At 50.6% G+C, this 18776-nt stretch overlaps 7 protein-coding genes across 7 annotated transcripts; 2 read left to right on the top strand and 5 right to left on the bottom strand.

Annotated features, from left to right (window-relative positions):
• Z518_04681 (uncharacterized protein) lies at nt 1-1941 on the bottom strand (the record flags this gene model as incomplete). Its single annotated transcript, XM_013418387.1, has 5 exons — nt 1-358; nt 429-1157; nt 1214-1579; nt 1650-1685; nt 1748-1941. 5 exons carry the CDS (start codon nt 1939-1941, stop codon nt 1-3), a joined length of 1683 nt encoding a protein of 560 aa, XP_013273841.1.
• Nucleotides 1942-2773: 832 nt separating this feature from the next.
• Nucleotides 2774-4216, top strand: Z518_04680 (uncharacterized protein; the record flags this gene model as incomplete). Its single annotated transcript, XM_013418386.1, has 1 exon — nt 2774-4216. One exon carries the CDS (start codon nt 2774-2776, stop codon nt 4214-4216), a length of 1443 nt encoding a protein of 480 aa, XP_013273840.1.
• A 623-nt stretch (nt 4217-4839) lies between these two features.
• On the bottom strand, nt 4840-6898 carry Z518_04679 (uncharacterized protein; the record flags this gene model as incomplete). The annotated part of the gene is made up of 6 exons (XM_013418385.1): nt 4840-5199; nt 5305-5383; nt 5440-5522; nt 5587-6296; nt 6352-6569; nt 6627-6898. The coding sequence occupies 6 exons, from the start codon at nt 6896-6898 to the stop codon at nt 4840-4842; spliced, it is 1722 nt and encodes a 573-aa protein (XP_013273839.1).
• Nucleotides 6899-7690: 792 nt separating this feature from the next.
• Z518_04678 (uncharacterized protein) lies at nt 7691-9170 on the top strand (the record flags this gene model as incomplete). The annotated part of the gene is made up of 7 exons (XM_013418384.1): nt 7691-7760; nt 7858-7987; nt 8046-8191; nt 8262-8372; nt 8430-8524; nt 8586-8963; nt 9030-9170. 7 exons carry the CDS (start codon nt 7691-7693, stop codon nt 9168-9170), a joined length of 1071 nt encoding a protein of 356 aa, XP_013273838.1.
• A 1107-nt stretch (nt 9171-10277) lies between these two features.
• On the bottom strand, nt 10278-12451 carry Z518_04677 (uncharacterized protein; the record flags this gene model as incomplete). The annotated part of the gene is made up of 5 exons (XM_013418383.1): nt 10278-10436; nt 10543-10958; nt 11017-11518; nt 11596-11939; nt 12043-12451. 5 exons carry the CDS (start codon nt 12449-12451, stop codon nt 10278-10280), a joined length of 1830 nt encoding a protein of 609 aa, XP_013273837.1.
• Nucleotides 12452-13455: 1004 nt separating this feature from the next.
• Nucleotides 13456-15745, bottom strand: Z518_04676 (uncharacterized protein; the record flags this gene model as incomplete). Its single annotated transcript, XM_013418382.1, has 7 exons — nt 13456-14066; nt 14147-14286; nt 14356-14562; nt 14618-15246; nt 15305-15462; nt 15511-15606; nt 15664-15745. The coding sequence occupies 7 exons, from the start codon at nt 15743-15745 to the stop codon at nt 13456-13458; spliced, it is 1923 nt and encodes a 640-aa protein (XP_013273836.1).
• A 497-nt stretch (nt 15746-16242) lies between these two features.
• On the bottom strand, nt 16243-18033 carry Z518_04675 (uncharacterized protein; the record flags this gene model as incomplete). The annotated part of the gene is made up of 5 exons (XM_013418381.1): nt 16243-16290; nt 16351-16656; nt 16731-17473; nt 17615-17918; nt 17989-18033. 5 exons carry the CDS (start codon nt 18031-18033, stop codon nt 16243-16245), a joined length of 1446 nt encoding a protein of 481 aa, XP_013273835.1.
• Nucleotides 18034-18776: the final 743 nt, after the last annotated feature.

Here is an 18776-nt window from a genome sequence, read left to right as displayed (position 1 = left end):
CTATTTAGTTTTTTTCAAAGTCGAGGCGAATCGTTCATTTTTGCCCAACGGGATCGCATCATCCGCTTGGCGAATATACCAAGCAAGATCGGCACCCAAGGTCTCTCGTTGCGAGAAACCGTTGCCCAAGAATGACCAGCGATTACTAGGGTCGGTGTATTCCCAGCCATAGTCTTCAAAGCGCGGCCTTTCCAAGAGCTCAATGTAATGGGGAACGGATCCTGGCCAGACAGCGGTCACCGTTCCTGACGAGTTTTTGTACCAGGAGCGACAGTCCTTATCCCAGACGCTGCGCTTCATCCATACGTCTTTATGACGAGTGAATTCCTCCACAGCCTCTTCCGTGGGAGTAAAGGACCTGTTTACCACGTTAATCGGACCGTGACACACTTTTGCGTGCTTGCAAATACAGGACATGTTTCACTTACTTGATGTTTTCTTCACGAAATTTCTTAATGAACTTCATGAAGTAGTCGGCCTGGGCTTCGATGCCGATGAGCACAGGTCCATTTCCAATCGGGCAGTTTGGGCCTAAGAACATGAAGTAGTTGGGAAAGCCGGGAGCCCCCATGCCCAGGTACGCTTTTGGATTATTCTCCCACTTCTCACTCAACAATATGCCCCCGGAGCCTCGAAGTGGAAAACGTGGTTTGAAGCTGGTATCAAACCCCGTAGCGCACACAAGCACATCGATAGGGTGCTCTTTTCCATCTTCGGTGACCGGGCCCTTGGGACCTATCCTTGTGATCTCACCATACACCACACTGGACTTGGGGTCACTCAAGGCTTTCAGGTAGCCAGTGCCAGGCGTCAGGCGACGACAACCAACGCTCCATTCCGGGACGAGCTTTTGTCTCAGATAGGGGTCAGGGATCTGATCCTTCATGCTCTGTGAAAAGAATGACATTGCTTGTTGCTGCTGTTGACTCTCCGTGAGGAAGAGCGGGAAGATGGCATTTCCACTGCTTTCTATGGATCGTCGATACTGCAAGTGCTTGTCCGGATTTTGTTGGAACTCCTGCTTTTCCTGTTCATCGAACTTGCGGGCTTCAAAACCCGGTAAAATAATTGGCGAAATCCATGCGGGCTCACGAATAAAGTTGACGGCGTGCTTTACCTGCGGGAGAATGGTGGGCAAGATCTGGATTCCCGAGGATCTGTATAGTCAATTGTGAGCGAGAAACATTTTCCTCAAAGGTGGAAAGCCAATTACCCATTTCCAATCAGGCCAATTTTCTTGTCTGTGAGATCCAGACTCTGATCCCAATTTGCCGAATGTAGTTTTGGACCTGCAAAACTATCCAAACCAGGGATGGCCGGCCATCTCCAGGCATTCAATATACCTCCTGCGTTAATCAGGATATCGCAAGAGTCTTCTTTCTTCCCGGCTGGGGTGGTCATCTCGACAAGCCATTTTCCAGAATCCGCATCCCAGGTAGCTCCTGTAACTGGACTCTCATACTGGATATACTTCTCGAGATCGTATTTTTGGGCAAAATCTCTAAAATACTCGTATATCTCGGGTGAGGTGGCATACGCCTGTGACCAGTCCGTCTTGGGTTCAAAGGACCACGTATACCTGGCAAGATCAGTGTCTGGGAACGAGCGGACGGCCGAGGCAGGCCCATAAAAGGAAAGGAAACACGAACGTGTGAGCTGGGCAATCACAAGCACACCCGGGGTATCTGGATGCTCGTCAGCACTGAATAAACGGTCAGGCAGAAGTACCCGGTATGGAGATATGTACCTATTCTCCAACCACGTGCCCCCGAGGTCTTTGTTTTTCTCATAGACTTGTATTTCGACGTCTTTCTCGTCGAAATTATACTTGACTTTGTACGCAAGCAACAGGCCCGAAGCCCCAGCTCCGATACAAATAATCCTCACAGGTCGCCCGGAGTGGAGGGGCTTCTCAGGAATTTGGTAGACTGGGGAAATCATGTTGGCCGTCTCCGTGCTTGTGGGCGTGGACAATCGACACAATCGATCCTCGTGAGATTGAGGCCAGGAGGCCAGTCTATAAATATCATTGTGCGCCCGACCACCTCTTGTGCCTTTGCTGAGGTTCAAATCTCCGTTTCTGGGATGATTCATTCGTCCATGTTGATATCTCGGCTCAATTCAATTTAGTGGCCCATTATGTTTGGGTTGTTCTCGCCCCGTGAGTGAGACGAGAGGCAGCATGGACTTTTCTTTTCTTGGCAAGGGTCTTCTTCATGATCATGGACAAGCCTGCTCTTCGGCTGAATAAGTCTCCCGACAAAGGGAGAGTTCTACCACTGAATCAGCGGTCGGACCCAACGAATAAGATCTCAGCCGCAGACTCTCCGACTAACTTCTTGCCCCAGCCAAGGCCCCACTACTTTTGGTCAACTCTAGACTGAGGTGTCGTGCTGGCGACTTGTACGGGAGGAGGGAATTCAGAGATCGTGAGTGTTGAATGTTAATACGCTCAGGTGACGATATTCATGGGGGTGTAGGGATGACCCCCCCGGAAATCCTGAGCCAATGGGGAAAGGTGTTATCACACGTGACTTGCCCCAGATTGTTTCCCCCGGAAAACCATGCTGGAAATCCGCTAGCCATGGTGACAAGTAGGTACAATACACAACTACATTGCTTCCCTACACTTTGTATTGTTGCAGCCCAATGCACCTGCGCACTCTCTACTGATTGCCTGTGGGCTGCACTCACCACCCTATTATCTTAACCTTCAAACCAGCTCAGAAGCGAGCCTTGCTACCCCGGTTATCTCTTGATCCGCCCGGCCAACATGACAGCTAGTCGTGCTATCGATGAAAAAGGACCTCCCATGTCCTCCGCCGACAAAAAGCGCGCCAGAGACCGGCGAGCCCAGCAAAAGAGACGGGAAAAGAGGGAGGCACATGTGAGGAAGCTCGAAGAAGAGCTTGCTTTCTATCGGGACCAGCATAGACCGCAGCATTACCGTCAACTGGAGGACACCATCGATAAACTGAAGAAGCAGAACAAGGCTCTCTTGGAGAGACAACAGGCACTACTCAAGCTGCTGGTGGATTGGAATGCCGACACAATGGCTTCGACAGATCTCTTGCGCCCTGAGGCTTACCCCGTGCCGGCCATTGCTCGCGCGGCGCCGCGGACTTCTGCTGAAACTGAAGCGCCTGAAAGCACTCTGCTGGTATCGCCTCCCGTGTTATCTCCAGGGATATCACATCCTACAGAAGAGCCTCCTGACCAGGCTCGTACGCCAGAGCCCTTGATAGCTCTCCCTCCTCATGGCGATACCACCGTCACGCAGGTCTCTGCACAATTTGTCTTGAATGCCGTCGTTGCACTTCTCCAAAAACACTTTGATAACATTCGATCCTCATTACCGGCTCGCGGAGATGTCCCCTTCGACTCCTGCCTAGGCATGGATTCTCCGCCTACAGGTTCACATTCAACTGAGCACCCAGACCGACATCGATCAATTATCAGTCCTCTAACCGAGAGTCTCCCTGAGAGACACTCAGAAGACTGGTCCGACTCAACAGTCACCACATTAGACAAGAACGACCATCATCGACATCCAGAATCCGGTGGCTTGGAAATCTCCCGACGTATGTCTGTATCCGTGCCTTACTGGGCTCAAGTACCGATGAGCGCCGCCAATATTCAGAGCGAATCCTATTGCCCATGGCTTTCCTGTCCTGATATTGTGTCCATCATGCCTGATCTTCCTTATCCGCAAGACCTTTTGTATGGTTCCACCAAAAATCCAGTGGCGAATTCGATTTACATCACATTGAAGGACTACAGCTTTGGCGTCATGGAGAGGCTAGCCTGTGGCTGGCTTGTATACGTTTACACCAAGTGGCGTATTTGTCCTTCGGAAGAGCGATATCTCAATATCCCTGCTTTCTTCCGTCCGACATCTCTACAGTTAACCCAGCCACATTGTCCCATGTTTGATAATCTAGTCTTCCCTCAACTGCGGGATAATTTGATCAAATATTTTCAAGACTCTAATATGGACGAGATTTTTTCGCTTTTCTCGACCAGTGTCAACATCAGGTATCCTAAAAATTTGGAGTGTTTGATACCTGACGACCAGAACCACCTCATATTCTCACCGAACTTCTTTATGGCGTTGACACGACTAGAATCGTGGACTTTGGGACGCGAATTTGCTCTCAAGTATCCACATTTCGCCGAAGGAATACCGACGGTCACCTCAGCACCTGCAGTGAGGTAGATTTTCTCGATGGTCTGGCGCGGATTAGTTCTCCCTATCTTGCCGCTTGACATCTGGCTTCAATGGCTCAGACCTCCATCTCTCAGTATACTCTGAAAGAAACTCATTAGTGTCAAGTCAAAGCAGCTCTGCTATCATTTCCTTTCCCAAGATCTATCTTGCCATGCCCTGCATTGATTTGGCTAGCGGGCCCTGACTTCATTTGCTATTTCGCGTTCTCAGAGACATCTACTTTCGAAGTCCTGTTCTTTGTTCACAACAAACCGAATGAAAGAGAAGATATTGTCTCTTAATTGAACCGCTTAGTAAAAATTATGGCCCAAAAGGAAGTATTTAGGCAGGCTGTCCGCACAATCATGAAGCGGTGCCCATCCTTGACACAACTGACCTCTGAAAAAGTGTATGAGTCCCCCTTGTTTTGTAGCTCAGAGTTACAATCTCGCCTCAAGCGCAAGACTTCTTGTTCAACTTGTCCTGCCGGGTCAAGCTCATTCTGGGGAGAGGAAGCAAGTGATCTCTCCACGCTTTTCGACTTCGCTGTATGCGCCCATTTCCTCTCCCCCCTTTCCTAGGCCCGGCGGCGGGGTTGGGGAATCCGACAAGGAAAAATATTCCTTGTGGAACTAAAACACGGTGTCTACGGAGAGGTCGATGGGCCATCTCGATTGGTCCACCCCATTTCCTCGCGTCGAAACATCGTAACCCGGCTTTACTACGTTATCCACAAATCGCAGTACCGGTGCCACGATCTTGATTGGCTTCTCGATTGTCGACACGAAATGGGTGTGAAAGAAATCGGGTCGAAATAGTTTGGCCCCGCTGTTTCCCATCAACATCCTCAAATACGCAGGAAGCGTGCGCGGCATATGGTCAGAATGGTGAAAGACTTGAGATCCGTTGCGCTTCCAAACCGCCTCCCAGACAGAATCAGGATAGGTGCCAACACTGTCAACCAGCCATCTCGAATAGTAATTCAAAGCGATCTGGAGAGGGGGAATAAAAGAGATTAGATAACGGATTAGCAGCCAAATTATCGTCATCATCCCGCCACACACACACACAGAGAGAGAGAGAGAGAGTTTACTTACGTCGACCGTGTAGGAGCCACCTCGTTCGGCTCGCTGGAGCAGCGCCGTGAGAATGCCGACGGCACCGGCAATGCCCGAGCTATGAAATGGTGAGCTTATGTTCATACCATGTTTGCCCCGAAGGAAGGATCTCACCAATAGTCAGAATTGGGAAAAACAGGAGTCACAGGCTCGTCGAGACCCATTGCTCGCCCAAATTCGAGGGACACACCACAGTTCTAGCTCTGGTCAACAGCTCCATCCTTCCTACTCCCTTGGAAAGAAACATTGATCCCGACTCACGGCATCGCTGATCTGTTGCCATCCACTCCTGTCTTTCCAAGGACCTTGCCAGCCGTAACAGTTCTCACGGGCATATATAATCCCGCGCTCGCGACTCGAGCACAATTCGATGATATCCTTTTCGCCGAAACCGTATTTGTCTAAGACGCCGGGCCTATAACCTTGCAGGAAAACGTCGGCGTCTAGAATGAGCTCGCGGAGCTTTTGGCGGTCATCATCCTGTCGGAGATCAAGGGATGCATTCCATTTCCCAAAGTTCAGATCGACGTGCAGAGCAGACAAGTCAGGGAGATGTGGTGCGGTAATTCTCATCACACTGGAACCAAGCTCCGCTAGACCTCGCGATACGGCAGGCCCCGCAATGATACGGGTAAGGTCTACAACCTTCAAGCCTGCTAGCGGTCGTGAGGCCGATGTGCTAGGTACATCTGCCCACCAACACGGTTTTTGGCCGTCATTTGGGTGAGAATGAATCTCGAAAAGCCCAATATGTTCGTTGGCCTTACCATGTTCGCTCTTGCGGTACTCATCAGTGCTCCAACATATTGTGCCAGCCTGTTGGTACACATCAGTCTCTAAATGCTGCAGGTCCTTGGAGTCAGTATTAGAGATGGCATCGATGAAAGGAGATATCGCCTCCTCATGAGTTTTCGCCGGAGCGTCCAAGGGCAATCCAATACTTTTCAGCACTGGGTCAGGGTTCATTGACCCTGTAGCAAGCGGTCAATCCTTGCTACCTCCCTTGACAAAACTAGGATAACATACCGTGCAGATGAAAGTATCGTCCGTCCTTACACCGATAGATATTAGTGGCGGCCATTCGGTGCAGAGATGAATTTGACCGATGCTTGTCGCAGTCTGGAAAGAAGGCCTCTAACTTCTTGCGGCTCTCTGGGTGCAGAATCGATCCCGCATTCAGATTGTCACCTTCGGGATCAATGGTCCATAACAGACTCGACATTATGAAGAGCTGCGCATGGTCGCTGCAACACATCGTCTCAACCACAGTATTGTCACGCTATCATCGATTATATACTCACGTATTGATCCTAATTTGAGGAGGATTGATCCCATATTTACGCCTGAGCAGGACACTCAGAACTGCAGCCTCATAACCCTTCAGGGCACTGACACTTTCAGCAAAGCGCCAGTTGATGGGAATGCTAGGATCTGGGCTCCCTTCGAATGCGATGTTCGAGCATTCCTTTGTCTCTGGAGGCAGGAATTTTTGGACTAGAGGGTTGTTGAAGATGCCATTGGTGAGAACCTTTTCGGCTTCCTCGGGAACCGAATAGTCAACGAGTCCATTCATCTCGAAAACGGTCAATCTCAAGGCCGGTACTAAACACAGCCGCGTTCGTCAGAGAGGGCTGGCGTGATTAAACGCGTGGCATTGAATTGCGATTCCTTCGAAAAGTACTTGATATGTGTATGTGAAAAAGGGACAACAACAAAACGGGGGTATTTCAAGGCCGATCCGTCAGATGTCGTAGACCGCTTCCCGAAACTTTTCTATGGCTAGGGGCCCTCCAGGTCCGAACACAGACCTGATGAGCAGAAATATAAGGAGGCCACCTTCGTCTGCGGGGGTTTTTTCCCGGATACTCAATCGGACCTTCTCAACCGACTGACATTTTCGATGCGACGGTGTGGTGCAGACTCTGCTCCCGCCGAATCCTCCACAACGTAAGCCACTGATTCAGCGCTGAATCGAAGTGGTTGGTCGCATACTCTGTGGACGAAAGGGAACTATTCAACATTTTGATCAAATATTTCGCCTCCTTTCCGGTGATTGTCCCTCTGAAGCTCGCTCATCGGAACTTCAAGTCCAATTCCGGCGCCTCCAACTGCCAGTACCGCGCCATCGGTCCCTATAGCCAGTCTTATGGCAAACGGGTGAAGCGGGGACCATCCATGTTATTGTCCACCCAGGCAAATGAACGGCAGGAGCTTAGGCCACTCCTGCAAGACTCGTACATAAATCGACATGGCTCCGCACTCTAGGGTCCAACACGGAAAGAAACGTGCATGAGGAGGATTCCATCTACGTGCAACACGCGAAGGAATTGAAACAAAGTCGAACTCCTTACTGCTCTCAGTCACCATGGTATCAAACAAGCCAAAACTGTCTACCATCGATTACGTCCGTCTCATCACGTCGATCTGCAAAACAGGTGAGCGGCCTTTCCGATGTCCGAAGACACCTGCCACGGCGAGGCTGCTACGTCTAGACCCATAAACAAAGTCCATCAACTAAAACACCCGGGGCAGCCATCTCGACCATTGGTGCTGTCATTACCGGCCCTTTCCGAGGAAACTCAGGTCCGACCTCATACAAACATCATGTGTTGTTCACTGCCATGAGGGCGTACATGAAATATACCCCAACCCACCAATTGCAGTGCGGTCCACCAGATCTCGATGGTATGTTGTACCACCGAGCTGACCAAGACGGCTAGAGCGACCACACCTTCCACCACCGAGGCATATGCTGCTTTTGTTAAATCGATGTCGCTCCCTTTCAAGGCTTCGACGCTCGAAGATGGATCGACGGCGTACTGGCTTGGGCACAAGGCGGCGGACACGGTCCTGCTTTTCTTCCACGGTAAGGGCCGTGGTCGAAGCCGAGGCTACATAGCGTCATTACCTTGCCGTACCTAATATCGCGTGTCTAGGAGGTGGATATGCCATGCCAGCCACCGTTGCTCATTTCCAACTACTTTCGGATCTTCAAGGCCAAGCCACTTCCCAAAATTCGTCTTTATCTGTGCTGATACTCGAATATGGTAAGTAGCGCCTGGCAACACAGGAATATGAGTGCTGTTAGTCATGCTGTTCTCCAGGATTGGCGCCTTCTGCTCAATATCCATCGCAGCTGAAGCAGGCGACTTACGCGTACAAATACTTGACTGAGACACGGAAACTTCCTCCCTCCCGGGTAGGCGCAGAGGCCGATAAGGGTGACCGAATGATCTCTGTCTGCTAACGAGCCCGATCAGATCTTGCTCGCCGGTGATTCAGCTGGAGGCCACCTAGCTTTAGGACTCCTCTCGCATCTAGCTCATCCACATCCTGAGCTCCCCACAACAAACGCAACTGATCCGATTGCAGGGACTATCTTGATATCGCCATGGGTGACATTCGTCACCAACTCTCCGTCCATGTCTAAGAATCTCTATAAGGACTGTCTGGATATTGGGACTCTTCAAAAATGGTCCAAGGCATTCATTGGCAATGCTCCGATGGACAATTATACTGTTCCTCTCAACGCCGAGCCTGCGTGGTGGTCTGGCCTAAAGACCAAGGTATTGTGCATCGTCGCCGGGGGTACCGAATTATTCTTTGACGACATTGAGAATTTTGCAACCAAGGTCAAGGTCAGATGTGTCCCATTCAAAAAGGGAGTGCCTTAAACATTCGTCTCCTAACGCCCCTCTTCACAGGTTCATCACCCAGAGGTGGAGTTTTTCAACAGTCCTGGCGAAGCACATGATTCCCCAATTTCTGATATCGTCATGGGTTTCAAAGAAGGTGCAGCAGCGCGCAAGTTCTGTCAATGGATTCTGACGACTATTAAAAAGTGAGGAATTCAGCACCACTACTTACTCCCTGGCAAAGAGGAGGTTGGTAGTGATGAACGGTTCCGCACCTGGGTGCCTGTCACGCAGGGAGGATGTCGTCGACAGGATCGTTGAGCAACCACACACAAAGCTCTAATTGTTTCATTTCTCTATACTCTGCGTCTCTTCGCGTGCGTGTGTGTCCCCTTGAAAAACCAAGAAAGGCTCGATGCACTCCTCAACATTCTAGTTCTTGTTTTGGGGGAATGGGCCGTAGAAGAGAAGACCTGTCTCGTCATTCATGATCCCAGCGGGAATGTACCTTTCTCTAAACGGATTTAACTAGTTGTGTGCAAAGATGGAGCCAGCGAAAGATGCTCCAGTCCAATGGTCAATTTCTGAGTAACCATAGACATTTCGATGGAAAAGAAGAGTATAGGAGCCGGTGATGAACTGGATGGATACGGAAAACGATATCCGTCGTTGAGACACCAAAGGGATCGGAAGCCCGGTTATGCGATCAGCGACCAAGAATATTCCCGGTGATTATGGCCGAAAGCTACCATGTATGGGTGGACATAGTGCGTCGTACGCAGCGTTATCCCATTGTATTGAAAACTATAGCGTGTCCCGAAGAACAACGTGATCGGTCCCTTCTCATCCCGAAAAGCAGTTATATCTCTTTAGTGAACATTATAGTCGAGCGGAGTTTTACCTTCACAAGGACATTGTTACTATGTACCAGCATTGTTGGCGACGTTCAAATAAATGCAGTCGAGGAAGCTGAGAAGGCTTTTCCAGCTTCGAAAACGACCTTTCACCTCCCCAGGGAGGCATGTGGAGGTTGGAATGTCACATCGTCTTCAGCTGCTGAGGCGTGTATAGTTTGGGCATTCGACTACGTCTTCTGGATGGGCTAAAGTACGTGCCAGCAGGAAACGAGGAAAGAGAGCATTGAAAGAAACTCTCTGGCCGCTCCTAGCAGCGCCTTGATCAAACGACCTATCAGCAATCGGCCTGGAGATGGAATCGCTTTCATCCTCTTGTAGTCAGCTTTCCCGGACCAAGTTCAATCTAAAACCTACGTTCCCCTGTCTTGAGAATCTTCCAAACAGGAATGGATGAGAAGAACTACGAGCTTCTCCTGGCCCGGGAAGCCACATGTTCTGGCTTCACGTGGATGGGCACCGTTGTGTTCGCTTCGCTCGGTACACCCTGACCTTCCGCGTCCTCGATGGATAGCTCAGACTTGATGTGTTGAGCCACCTTCATAGTCAGGTTCGGAGACAGCTAAGCATCGTCATTCATGAGTCTTGCACTGGTGTATGGAGGGAAAAGAGAGACCGGCTTGATATTTGGCGACTACGTGTCGTAATGGGGTGGTGATTTGACTTACATCTTTGGTGGAGAGAGCGCAGGCCAGGGAAACAACCCCAAAAGGGATGCTGGCGTACCACACGTATTTGAATGAGTCCATATAAGCTCGTCTCAATGCCAGACTCGAAATCTCGATGATGCCGGGCGTGACGCCAGGAACTGCGGAAATAGGAGTAGTAGTGATGGCGCCCGTCAAGACTCCTAGGAACTCAAGAAGGGAAGACTGCGGAAGTCCCGCCTGGATTGCTACCGCTGCAACATCTCGAGGAATCAATTGGCTGGCTTTGCTCTGGAAGATGGTGGTGTAGATTGCAGTGCCCACGGATCCCCCCATGCACCTCAGGAGTCCTATGGCCCCATTTGCAAATCCAATCCATTCGTCAGGTGTTGCAAGCTGAATCAGCAGAATGGTCAAGAGCTCAATGATGCCAATACCTGGGAAAGTGGTTAGAATTTTTACTTAATCACACAGGCTCCCGAGCGAAAAACGGACCTATTCCACCGAGGCAGGAAAATGCCAAAGCCATGCCTTTGGTGTTTAGTCCCGGCAGGCACATCAGCGGAATGAATAGGACTTGTAAGAGGACGCCGAATGCGACCATCCACATGGTCCCGATCTTGGGCCCGATGATGGGTAAAAGTATGGCAGAACCGACTCCGCCGACTTGGGTGCCGATGCCGAAGGGGATGCCGTCAATCCCGACTTGCCTTCCGTCAGTACCATCGTAAACGGTGGACAAGTATGTTGGGAAGAAAGCCTGGAGAGAGTAGAACAACATCCCCCCAACAAAAGCCGTGACCAAGAGCATGGTAAAGGTCCGAATCCGCTTGAACAAGAAAGGATGTAGAAGAGGGTTCTTTGCGCCGTAATTCTCATAGAGACCAAGCGCCACGAGAATGACTGTCCCGGCGACAAAAGGCCCAACGAATTCTCCGCTGGTGGAACCGTGTTCTGGGATCCAGATGATACCCATGAGGAACATGGTGGGTCCAACCTGGATATTGTCTCTCTGTAAGTAAAGAACGTCCATAGAACACCGTAACGATAACAATAACTGTGAATACCACTCACCACAATCCCCAGGAGGCCAAAGTAGTCAAAATCCTTAATCAACTTCCTCTTGCTGAGGTTTCTCCCTCCCAAGGCAGGAGCTGGGAAGTATGTCAAGAAGGTGAATACGGTTCCCACGACGTTGACTGCCAGTATCATCCAGAAGATGGACCTCCAGCCAGGCTTTGTTTTGACCGTCATCTCATGACCGATAAGCGAACCACATGACACCCAGAAAATTGCCGATCCGTTCATAACGCCGATGACATAACCTCTGTGTTTGGTCGCCACCAATTCGGCCACGGCGACGAAGGAGTTGACTGCTAAGCCTCCGTTGAGACCCATAACAGCCATGGCGCCAATTGCTAACCTAGGCGTCAGAATCGATCGTGCGCTCGTGGGTGGGATGGACAGGAACAAGTTTTCTTCTCGTTCCCCCTGTTCTAAACCAGAATAAAGACCACTTACCGGTTGGAACATCCTGAGCGAGTGCACCAATCAAAGCAGCCAGAATGCCTAGGAGACCCGTGGAAATGCAGAACCATCGTCTTCCAATCAGGTCGGACAATGATCCGGCAACGATCAATCCGACTCCTGAAGCGACCGTCCAGGAGGAAGCCAGCCAGGTGTATGACGGATCGGGCCCGAGGTCCCGATTCATGTACTGAATAATGGGCACCACGCACAAAAATCCGCCCAGGGAGATGTTGTATAGGAAGATGAGGGATCCTATGGCCATCCATCGCTTGGACGAAGCGGGTTGAGGCATCTGAGATGCATCGGTGATGTCGTGTTCGTGGAATTGATCACTGACATGTGTCCCCGCGGGTGCCAGGTCATGGTGAGTAACCACGGTGTCGCCCTTGTCTTCAGCCATGGCTAGCAGGAAGAGTCTGACGGATGGGCTCAACTAAACAAGCAACTCCAAAACAGAGACACAGCAAGAGGATGGAATCGAAAGGAGAAGGAGTGATGAAGACGCCAAAAGACCTAGGTGATCGATAGAATTTAAGTCTGGGCCGGGTCAGTCAATGGATATGCTGAATACAGAGAAGGATGAAATACTGAGATTTTCCCAATGCCCAGGGGGCCCCGGAATCTGGCTCGCGATCTTTCCAGCTCGTGGCACTGGCTTCTCCATTACGATGACAATGTCAGTCGTTGGAGATTTTTTTTTTTTTTTTTTTTTTTTTTGACACTTTTTGATTCTCTCCGGGATTCTATGCTCCACTTCCGGAACACGAATCCATGCTGATCTCTGTCTTTGCGGGTTGACTTAGCGGGTACCGTTTCTTCGGTCCCCTATCCGCCGACCCTCTCATGGCCCGACAAAGTCAGGTCCATAGCATAAACCCAGAATCGACGCCGACTCGTCAACCACGACACTATGCACGAGGGTCCCGGCAAAGCTATCATTCATGGGATCCTGCTCCCCAGAAACACCGATTTCGTCCAGTGTATCTATTCCATGTCTGAATCAAGATACTGGTTGTGGATTTTCATGCTTGTACGTGCCATCAACCGAATTGGGGATGATATACGCCGTACTACCAATGAACATCGATAGTCTATGGACGTTCTAGCATTCTCCATGGCGAATCTGCATTCATTCGGCGACAGCATAGTTGAATCTGTAGAGATTGTGACAGCGTCTCTCTGTGAGTCATCGAATCTGGACCTGGCTCAGCTTCATTGTTGTGTTGGTGTCAACGTTGGTATTGACGTCGCGCGAATCACGTAGGAGTGGAGCATTTGTTACATAAACATGGTGTTGCTGGTTGGTCGAGCGCATTGCATTAATCGAGACTAGCGGTTCTTGGCGTCTTCTCACAAAGATCCCAGCGTCCTCTTCATTCCCATTCAAGAGGCCAGCGAGAATTCTCATGGCTCATCCCACGAAAGGATTGGTCTTGGGTCTATCTTTGCTGCCAATGACTTAGGGATACTGATCTTCTTCGCCCGGATATAGTCGGCGAAACCTTTGCCCAAGATATCGAGATTGGTGGCCGAGCTAACCCCTCTGCCGAGAATCCCATACACGACAAAGTGCACGGCGTAAATATTAGGGAATTCAACTCTCTCGATGAAGTAGGAGCCTTCTTTCCAGTCGTCTCCGATCAGGGTTTTGAGTCTGCTTCGACTCATGTAACTTCGGAACCAGTCCCAGAGCTGAGGGTCGCGGACGAAAAATCCGGCGTTGATATTGGCCCCCTTATCACCGGACCGGGCAAGAGCAATGTCGCCCAGCAATAGTTCCGACTGTGTCTCGCCCATCGATGCAACAGATACTGGGTACGCAGTGTCGTAATTTGCTCGTTTCCCGGGTTTCTTATACGTGGGAGGGTGGCCAGCATCGACGATCGAGGCCTGTGAGCCATATTCACCCAAAAGATGTGCTTTTTCCTGCAATTGGTCCTGCCGCATGACAGCAGGATAGTAAGCAAGGAAGGGCCGCGGAAATGCTGTCCTGAAGTCCAGCGAGCAATGCATTCCTGTGAGGAAAACCGAAGCGTCGTCAGATATGCACACTGCAGTGGGAACACCGCCTTATGGCTCACTGAGGGATTGTTACCAGAATAATGCTGCATGCCAAATTCCATAAAAGATGTCAATAACTGTTGAAGGGTGGATGGTTCCGACGCTTGCGCGAGGAGTCGAAAGTACGTGGTACTGCTCAACTGACTTCGCGGATCGCTCTCTGGCACGCCGATGCTTTTGATTTCAGTCAGTCAAATATTACCCCCTTGGGAGAAGATCAAATTAGGATTGGGGGTTGCCTACTGTTGGAACTCGAGCGCGTCAAACTGGTCTCGTACCTTGTTTTTTTCGAGGGCATGCAACATCTGCTTCTTCCAGAGCTGGAACTTATGTCCCGTAGCGTATCCTGCAGCGTTAAACAGCAACTGGGATTCAAATCCGCCCTGGTAAAAGATGGCTAACTTGGTTGTGGGCGGTGGTGGGCCGCCCTTGATGCCCCATAGACGAACCCTGGATCATGTTGTTCATTAGTTGGAGCTAACTGAAGCAGGATCGATGCTCGTACCTGTTCAGCCCGACCTCTTCCACTTGGACATCATGCATATGCGCGGTGACGTCGCTGTTGAGATAGACCTCGCCCTGAAGTTCGTACAGAAATTGGCATTTGACTGTGTCGGCCGTCACGAGTCCGTTGGATCTTTCGTGTTTCGTCACCACCACTGAACCGTCGGCTTCGACTTCCGCGATACCAAAGGGCAAGTCGATCAGCTTGTCAAGAGGGACCTCGTCGAATCCTGCAAAGTTGGCTCCGGTCACATATGCGGAGCACTCAATCAGATGTCCGGCCACCAGGGAGCCGGCCAACGCATCCCAATCATTGTCTGCCCATCCATGCCACCACCATGCGGCCCCGATAACAGGACTGGCGTCAGCAACCCGTCCACAGATAATAATATCGCCTCCTGCTTCGAGTGCCTTGACAATCCCGCGGGCGCCCAGGTAGGCATTGGCAGAGACCAGGGCTTTGCCCGGCTTCAACAGGTCGGTGACATTCCTGGCCAAGATCACATCCTCGTTTTCGGCATCAAGATGCTCAGGGAGTTGTCCTGAGCCCTCCAATTGCCTCTGGACGTCGGCAAGGACATTATCCCCCGATACCCACGCGATCTGGAGGTGGAGGTTTCTCTCCTCAACCTACAAGGACATTTAGGTCGAGCTCGGCCACATACATGTGGAAGGTTGGAAGACGAACCAACTTCTGGCACTTCCTGGCTAGGCCTTCCGGGTTGAGAGCGCCGCCGTTGATGACGATTTTGATTCCCTTTTCGGCCACCACTTGCACGCTTTGACTGATTCCATCCCAAGCAGTTGCAGCGAAGCCTTCATGCTTCCCGGCGGCCATTGCCTGCGCTGTTTCCCATGAGGACATGGGCATGCGCAGGAATAACAGGTTCTTACCGTTCTCAGCTAAATTGACCTCAGCAAGATAGTCTCCCGTGATAAAATCCACTTCGCCATCGCTTGCCTGTCTCAGCATCTGATAACCCGGATCACCTGTAACATGTCACTTAGTACCAGTTGGATGCACGTTGCCGATTTGACGGGGCGGACCTGCTGCTCCAGAACAATTCGCAATACGAACAGCACGCTTCCCGCGCTCCTCGAGGCTCTGGTTCAATTTCTGACACGGCATCTTGGGATAAATGAATCCTGTACAGTTGGTCTCAGGTTCAGTATTTTCAAGGGCCACAATTTGGGTGGATGAAGAGGAAGCGCATTGAGGACTCCAGCTCGCAATAACTGCGTCCCCCTGTCTCTCCAAAGTGAATGTTTGAGCACTCGAACGGATTTAAGTAATGTCAGAACCTCCCCACCCTTTCCCAACTCAATTGAAGGGAAGCGCAGCGGGTCGAGTACTCACAGAGTGGGGCACATTTATGACAGGCGAGTCAGCGCCAGACTGCCAATGTCAGGGGGGCTACGTTTATTTATGCGCCTTCATAAGATTCAGTGTTATGAGTGTCAATCGAGCGGAGTACAACATATCCCATTTTCCCATCATTTGATTGACTGCTAAGTCCACGCCTTCATTCAACATCACATGATTCTGAAGTCTTTGCCCCCTTTTCAGTAAGTCATGCTAAATGCAAGATCAGCAACCTTGTTCAAATCATGGCATGAAAGGAGACCTTACTTGATAAACATGGTCTTGGGCTCGGTATAGGCCAAGATACCGTCCTGAGAAAGCTGTCAGTCTCAGATAGGCCAAAGATAAATTCATGTGAAGTCCTTCCTTACCTTGCCGAGTTCCCTTCCCCAACCACTCTGCTTCATTCCACCAAAGGGAACCGTGTAATCGATCATTGTGCAACAATTCACACAAACAGTACCGCTGCGAATCTGACTGGCGACCCTCAGAGCTCGGTTGATATCTTGCGAGAAGACGGCACCTGACAGGCCAAATGTGGTGTTGTTGGCTCTTTGTATGACATCTCTTTCATCTTCGAACTCGCTCACTACCACCACTGGGCCAAAGATCTCCTCTTTGTAGATTTTTGCGTCCGGATACGGATCGATGAAAAGAGTGGGAGTAAACCAGCAACCCTAACCGAGGTTATGAGCGTCCGCAGTTCTACGCATCCCACGCGAAAATACTTTTAGCAGTGATACTGACGTACCTGGTCATAGAGTGCTTGTCCCCCTGTCACCAATGTTGCTTCTTGCTTTCCATGCGCGACAAAGCTTGAAACCCGATCGAAATGCGCTTTGTCGACCAGGGGGCCGATCTGAGTGCCCTGGTCAAATACGTCTTTGCCCATCGCCATGTGCAGACCTTCAAATACGGTCCTGATACGATCTATAAATTGTTGTTTGATGTCGCGATGTACATATACCCTTGAGCTAGCGATACAGGCCTGGCCTGTGTTAGCAGTAATCCCCTGGACACACCAGTTCACGGCCACGTCCATATGAGCGTCAGGAAAAATGATACTTGGACTCTTGCCCCCCAGTTCCAAGGTGACTCTCTTCAAATTACTGGCCGCAGCCGCTTGGGCAATTTTTTTCCCTGTCGTACCGCTGCCGGTAAATGAGATTTTGTCGATGTCCATGTGGGAGGCCAGAAGGGCTCCGGTCTCTGCTCCGCCACAGATCAGATTGACCGTGCCCGCGGGAAACCCAGCTTCGTTCGCCAGCTTTCCGAAGAACAAGGTGCTGAGCGGCGTCTTTTCGCTCGCTTTGATAATGATCGTGTTTCCTGCTGCAAGGCAAGGGGCGCTTTTGTTGGCTAGCATAATCAAAGGCCCATTGAATGCGTTGATCGCAGCGCAGACACCGATCGGCTCCCTCTGAACCACCCGCATGAAACCGTTGTCCGGGGGGAACGACTCTCCTTCGAGCTTGTCAGTGAAACCGGCATAATCTGTATTTGTTTATGGAACCGTCAGTCTTCCATTCCCTAACCCCAATTCTAGGCTCCTTCCAGCGACAACCCATCTCCCTACGCTCGGGATGATTATACAGAGAAGTTAAAAGGTATTGCGCGCTGTGGCTATCCACTCACATCTGAAGGTATTAGCCGCCATGGCAGCCTCATAACCAGTCGTTGACACGAATGGTTTCCCACTGCAGATTGACTCGAGCCGAGCAAAGGCCTCAGCGTGCTCCTCAATCAGGTCAGCCACTCGCAACATTGCCTTGCTCTTTGTGACTGCTGAAGCCGCCGCCCAGCCCGGAAACGCTCGTCGAGCTGCCACCACCGCATCGTTGACATCATCTTTCAGGGCTACGTGGACATCAGAGGTGACGACCGAGTTGTCAATCGGGTTGTAGCATGTCAGCCGACTCTGAGTTTTTGCGTCTACATACTAAGTTGGGTCAGCAACTGAAGAGATGGTGAAGTCATGAAATCCTTGAATCACGGTCGATACAACGAACCTCTCCATTGATAAAAAGCCTCGTCTCAAAGCCAGTGCCGGCCATGTTTAGCTTCGTCGAGGGGTTCCAAGCCTCGTCGGACTTTGACTGAAGCTGGAAGCTGGACGCTGGACGCTGGACGTGTGAAATCTTCCCGATCCCTGCACTCAAAAGCAGATCTACAAAAGGGGTTTATATCACTCTTCGAGTGAAGTCGGGATCAAATACGGGGTCGCAAAAGAGAATTCCCACAACACGTTTTAGTCAATAAACTGGGCTTCCACTATACGAGTTTCACCATCTGCACCGTATGGGTCTGGCATGTATGAATCATCGCTTTGATGGGTCAGAGCAGCGGCCGATGTAATGATACTCGAATGACATGCGTCATGCCGGCGCTCTCGTCAGTTCTATTCTTGAGAAGAATAGCGACGACTCGACAAGAACGACATGTGGGGGATTTGAAGGCCAAACCAACCTTAGAGAAGAGAGGGAGGACACTTCACGAATTGGCAATCTAAGACTCTCGGAGCACGTGGCGAATGATTCAGTGCCTTGTGCAAGCGGGATTGGTGATCCGCACGACCATGGACTCCGTCAGGAAAGAAGACCATGATTGAAGAGAGGCCGTGGCATTCGGCATTATCCCATCCTTCTGAGCGAAAGAGTACTTGAAGAAGCATGCATGATCTAGTTAATGTACCAACTCCCATCGATCGAATCTCATTTGTTCTACCATGTTTGTTTGCCCTATTCGAAAGCCTAGAGGTTCTTTCAATTGTTGACTTCTCGTCCTTTACAGATTCATG

Source organism: Rhinocladiella mackenziei, assembly GCF_000835555.1.
Source record: "Rhinocladiella mackenziei CBS 650.93 unplaced genomic scaffold supercont1.3, whole genome shotgun sequence".
NCBI lineage: Eukaryota > Fungi > Ascomycota > Eurotiomycetes > Chaetothyriales > Herpotrichiellaceae > Rhinocladiella > Rhinocladiella mackenziei.
The sequence above is the reverse complement of the archived record's forward strand: the minus strand, read 5'-3'. Positions and strand labels throughout refer to the sequence as shown.